The sequence below is a fragment of the Eucalyptus grandis genome, chromosome 1, assembly GCF_016545825.1.
Source record: "Eucalyptus grandis isolate ANBG69807.140 chromosome 1, ASM1654582v1, whole genome shotgun sequence".
Lineage (NCBI taxonomy): Eukaryota > Viridiplantae > Streptophyta > Magnoliopsida > Myrtales > Myrtaceae > Eucalyptus > Eucalyptus grandis.
The window spans coordinates 50,566,771-50,572,770 of record NC_052612.1 but is presented as its reverse complement, the minus strand read 5'-3'; the positions used below and the strand labels follow the sequence as shown (position 1 = coordinate 50,572,770).

The 6,000-nt window shown below is 41.4% G+C and overlaps 1 protein-coding gene across 1 annotated transcript; it reads right to left on the bottom strand.

Moving 5' to 3' along the window:
• Positions 1-966: 966 nt before the first annotated feature.
• On the bottom strand, positions 967-2,989 carry LOC104425388 (glutathione transferase GST 23). The gene is made up of 2 exons (XM_010038077.3): positions 2,554-2,989; positions 967-1,540 (listed from the first exon to the last, which is right to left on the bottom strand). Exons 1-2 carry the CDS (start codon positions 2,872-2,874, stop codon positions 1,172-1,174), a joined length of 690 nt encoding a protein of 229 aa, XP_010036379.2. The 5' UTR covers positions 2,875-2,989; the 3' UTR covers positions 967-1,171.
• Positions 2,990-6,000: the final 3,011 nt, after the last annotated feature.

The following is a 6,000-nucleotide window of genomic DNA, read 5'->3' as shown; positions in this document are numbered from 1 at the left end:
GATCGATTTTGGAGAATCACATTGTAGTTTTGTATTCACCGGTTAACCAATTATGACTGTTTTTGAAATAATCATAATTGTGAATACAATATATATATCATTGTTTAAAAGAGATTAAGAGAGATATAAATGTGATCGATCGATCTAGGGTACTGCATACTAAATCTACTTGGAGTGTGACGCCCATTATGAGCTGCTATATATTCATAACAGATGTATAGCAACGAGCTCTCAAAGTATGCTTGTCGCATGGATTATTCACCGGTATGAATGTTGAAGAGAGGTAAAGAGAATCTTGTTCAGCCCACCATGTGCGAATGGGAGATTATGGTTTTAATTAGTGATGGGCTTAAGGCCCGTCCGCCCATGCTGGGCCCAAAAGGCCCGGCCCACGGGAATAGGGCCCGTGGATGGGGGAAGGTATAAAAGGGAGGAGAGAGAGAGAGAGAAGAAAATTGTTGGAAATTAGAATTTACGTACGTCTTCTCCTCTCCCCCGCGCTCTCCCTCTCCAAAGAAAAACAATAAGCACAAGGCCACTGTTGTCTTCCCTTCAAGGCGTCATTGGATCGAACAAGGGACAAATTTTCTTCCTCTATCGGCGTCGGTGTCTAATCTGTGGCTAACAAGGTACGCTCGAATCCGTGGTGTGCTTTACGATCAGTGATACGTGTTTTCCCAGGCTTCGTCTTCCGCATTGATTTAGGAGTTCGATTTAGTGTCGAATCCGGTTTTCAGGGATCCGTTATTCCCAACAAGTACTAATTCAACCTTCACATCACACCAGGACTTTGGATAGTGATACATCTGCACAAAATGAAGTTACCAATCTTATGAAACCAGGTTGAAGCCATGGCTTTAATGTTAGACCGTCAGAAGCAGGGAGAGGTAGTGCATTCCCAAGGTAAAGCTCCTTGCTTGATGAACTCCTTATCCAGAGTTAGATGTCATTGCCTAGGGGCCTATATTTAATTCAAACCCATTCAATCACTGGAAGCTTACACAAGGAACGGTGATCCTAGGAATAATATTGAATTTACTTACAATCTCCCAAGAGAAAGATGATTGTAAGTATATTATCGCACCATATCAGAAGGTTACAAATATAACAGAGGAAACCAGGGGAGAAAAACACAAACAACGCATTCCTCAATCTAAACGAGGGGTTTATTCTATGGCTTGTTCGGTTTAAGGAGCGCACGGACCTCAGGCAAACGAATATAATGGTCAACCACCACATCTCTAGGTGGAAGACATTCCTTAATCAGCGGAATTTCGGTGAAGTTTTGTGCCCACTCATGAAGGGATGGGAACCTCTCGGCATCAAATATCTTCATGCCCCCAGTTTCTTCCAAGACGCTGAGCCAATGCGGGATCCAACCAGCCACAAGATCCAAATAGCCCATCTTGTCTCCCGCAAAAAACTTCTTGCCTTCAATCTGCTTCTCAAGATAAGTGAAAGACTCTAATGTAGTCTCCACTGCTTTCTCCTTTTCCTCCGCATCTTCGGCCAGACGAGCTTGAAAAGCACCGAAGATACACTGTTCACAGTGACATGCATAAGCAAGTTTGTCATCAGGAGGAATTATTTGACTCGAATGGGAAACTTATTCTGCTGTAGCCACAAACATGCTGATACAAAGTCCTGCGTTTCTGAAGAATGTGAATTATATATATGGGTGCCAGAAGAAAATCCGACCTATAATACAGACAAGAAGATCTCCAACTGTCGAGAGGATTTAGTAACATTGACTCTTTTGGTATATGGGTGGGCATCCCCTTGGCAAAGCCAACCTCTACGGTCGACTTTCTACATCGATTGAATTTAAGGTTTCGTTCTTTTCAATGGAATTTTCTCAGTTGCAGACACGGTTTCATCAGAAAACCTTGTAAGATAGCATTTTTGGTTGTCCCAGCATATATAAACAAGAAATCCTAATTACAAAGAGCTTCGTCCATATTCAATGGTATTGATTCTGCCATTAGATTGCCATTCAGGAGCTGGCATTTAGCTTGATATGTGTTGTGTATCCATAGATGGAATCTGGGGATTCAAGGGAAGCTAACATGCCGCTCCAACATCACGCCGCTACGTTAATATGGCTCTACTTCATACATGCCGCTCCAACATCACGCCGTTACGTTAATATGGCTCTACTTCATATTGTTCTCTCTCTCTCTCTCTCTCTGATGCATCCAGCAAGTGTGAATACGCAAGATAAGCATCCACAGAATAAACTCACAGGGCAATTGGAACTTTGCTTAAACAGAACAACATGCACTTCTTGACTTGAAGAATCTTTTCGCATGGATTTTGTGCTTTTCTAGTGAACGATGAATTGAAGTATCTAACGGAAAGTCGGAGCCAATTCAGCACCAAGCTTGAACTAGATTCCAATCATCGGCACGGCAATTCATTTTCAGCCTGCTAATAATCAACTTTGGGGGCAAAGAAGTGAACATCATTCAACAGAAAACTCATACTCCTCGTAACGTGAACAAAACAACAGACACAGACGAAAAGCCAAATTTGGGGGAAAAAGTCAAGAGTCACCTTGTCATCAGCAAACTGAGCCCAGAAACGAGCTTGAGCTCTCTCATAAGGGTCTTGAGGCAACAACGGATAAAACTCACCTCCCTTCCACTTCTCATCGATGTACTCCAGAATCACTTTGGACTCCGCAATCACGACCCCATCGTCCAACAGCACGGGGACCTTCTTGTGCACCGGGTTCGACTTCAAAAGCAATTCGGTCTTCGCCTTGAACCAGTCTTCAACAGTGAGCTCGTACTCGAGGCCCTTCAGTTTTAGAGCCCACTCGATTCTTGTGCAGTAGGGGCTCGTCGCAGAGACAATGATCTTTAACTTAGCCATGATCTCGCTTTGGTGTTTTGAGCAGTGTACTCGAGTTGGGATCTCTCGTATATAAATCAAAATGAGATGCGTTCTTGAAAACGACTGCCGTGTTTAGTCTAATGCCGCCAAGAGGAATCTTCGCGCCACCATTGACGAGGAACAGTGAAAGGCAAGGCCAAGAAGGAGAAACAAAATAGATTTGATCGTTTAATATACTCAATTAGACTTCATTGTTTGCCATAAGTTCACCTTGGACCAACAACAAAGTGGACGCATTTCTGCTGTACTATATGTAGATCCCAACCCAACTACACTGCTTAATATACAGGTCTACAAGCCTGTTCGGTGGCTTCCTTTACTTAGTATTAACCAGTCGAAACTTGCACACACAAATGAGCATCAGTCCACGGATCAAATCGAATGCAAGTCGCATATACAGCTACCAACAGGAATTTCGCTAAGTATTGAAGCAGAATAGATTTATGCACCATATCATGAGGTCACAAGTAAAAACATCTTGGAGTCCCTCGTCTTCACCGCAGTCCTTGATGAAAAAGAAAGATACACTTAGGGTTTCTTAGCTCCTAAGGGAACGCATGGTTTCTTGAAAATGATCTTAAACTTTAGTTTGCTGGCCGCCAAGTTTGGAATTGTGGGTCGCAGAGAGGTTGTTGGAAGTTGCGGTCATCGACACGTGGAAAGGAACAAGGATGTATAGTCCAGTAGAAGAGACGTGAGGCATTTCATTTAGGCGACCGGAGTATAATATATCAATGCATGGAATATTATATCAACGAAAAAAAGAAGGGGGGGGGGGCATCATTGCTACCAATATGACTTTACTTTTTTTGCCGTTCTGTACAATCAACATAGGCATCTTTTTACTTCGACGCAATTTATCTCAACTCATCCTATTTAATGAAAGACTGAATTTATGTTAGTTTTTAGATGAAAAAATATTTTAATCTGGAAACAGGTATGTTTTATCGATGTACGCATTTCATATAAAAATCACATCAAGCACATGGTGACTAAGGGGAGCAGTGGCCCTCATCAGCATGCCTGTTGCGCTAATGTTCAGATAAAACTCAAACGCATGTATGTATCTTTTTGCCCGTAAGCGTTTGATTTTTATCGCTAGTTCTGCAGAATGAATAATTTAGTTGTATAGTGAATAATTCGCTCATAAATCGTAACGTATTCAAAGAATCTTATGTTTTCTATTCAATTTTCTTTTTCATGTACATTCATCTTCCCGACCAAAAAAATAATAATAATAAGAAAAGGTTTTCAGGTTCATTGACAAGTCAATTTCGTGAAAGATTTTCTGTCAGGAAAAGGCCATCTCGTGAAGCGACTGTACTCTTGCGGACAACTCTGAAGCGTGTTGATTGCGCAGCCGCGAGTAAAGAAAGCAAGGCGAACGGCGGCGGGGGTAATAATGTGAACGATACGGAGAGCATAAACTACGGTCATGGAGAAGCTGAAGCATTCAGCGACGATATCGAACAGACCTCCCAAGTTGTTGGTATGGCGGTCTGATTTCACGCTGCGTGAACCGTTGAGAAGACTCCGGTCGATAATTAACACTGTGGATATATTGAAGGTTCTGTGAGTTCCAGCACTGTCGATGCGCGGTACTATTGGGAACCCTCGGAGGTCAGAGGATCAAAGCCAACCATAAAGAAGTGCAGGCGAGGGAAGATAATCAGGTCAACAGCAAGTTTCTACAGGAGCCAGTTCAGTTGACGAGGGAAGCGGCGGCAACAGGTGTGACCCGCTCATGGTTGCAGAGATTGAGTGGTTCAGATCGCCAAATACAAAAGTGCCCAGTACCGAGCCAAAGTTTCAGACAATCATCAATCGACAAAAATGTAGTGCACGACGGAAAGAACAACAAAAGGATGAGAGGGTAGTATAAAGAAAAGTGCCCAATACAAGACCATTCCACAACCCAAGAAGATGGACATGGATGACATAGTTATGGCCTAAGTAGCACAACACCGCCACAAGACATGCAACACGCGCCAACACATCATTTTTAAAAAAAAAAAAAAAAGAGAATTCCAACATATTGTATAATAAAAAGAGACTAGAATGTATTTACACTAAGAATCGTGAGTCACATGAGGGGAGTATAAAGAAGGATGAGAGGGTAGAATGTATTTACAAAAGGATGAGAGGGTAGTATAAAGAAAAGTGCCCAATACAAGACCATTCCACAGCCCAGGAAGATGGACATGAATGACATAGTTATGGCCTAAGTAGCACAACACCGACACAAGACATGCAACACGCGCCAACACATCATTTTTAGAAAAAAAAAAAAAAAGAGAATTCCAACATATTGTATAATAAAAAGAGACTAGAATGTATTTACACTCAGAATCGTGAGTCACATGAGGGGAGAGAAGAGAAAAAAATATTTGGTTTTTTTATTTTTTGGTGAAGAAAAAAGATTTGGTTTTTCTTCTTCTCATTTTTTATTTTTTTATTTTTTTACATATTTACTTTTTAACCCATCATTTATTGAAAACTTTAAAATCGACCTCGTGCGTGTTAAAATTGCGTATTGAAATTATGAATTCGCGTGTCAAAAAAGTTGGCTACATATCGAATTTTCTGACACCTATTGACCGCGTGTCAAACACGTGTTGAAGTGTCAGACATGATAGAAAAGTGCTTAAAAAGTGTAGGCACTTTCGAGGTTATGGTATGATTATACTTATCACTACAATGATATGCGAACATGTTGACTCATACACGGATGAAACGCATGGATATGGCTGAAATTTGTGTGTATGTCATGACTGAATGCCTGTTCTGGTGATCTTTTAGGAATAACTGGGACTGCCCGTATCCTTTTCTAAACCAGCTGAACAATGAATAGCTTGACTTTGTCCGCGAGAACACCCATACGTGGATTGTTGTTGACTTACACGGGGATGCCATGCCGAGTTTCATTTGAATTGTGCAGCTTACGCTCACTGATTTTCAGAGAAGTAAGGCCTCGGTCAGCTTCTTTTTTACCCCTAATATCCAATAAAAATTTATATCTTCTAGTTTAATTTCTTTTTCTTCAGTAAATGTAGACAAATTACTCATTTATATTCTGCTGTCCAGCACGCGCGACGACTTGTGCAT

Coding starts and splice junctions, on each gene's coding strand:
- LOC104425388 (XM_010038077.3), bottom strand. CDS start 2,874: ATGGCTAAGTTAAAGATCATTGTCTCTGCGACGAGCCCCTACTGCACA. Junction 1,541..2,553: donor CTCAGTTTGCTGATGACAAG/GTGACTCTTGAC, acceptor CACTGTGAACAG/TGTATCTTCGGTGCTTTTCA.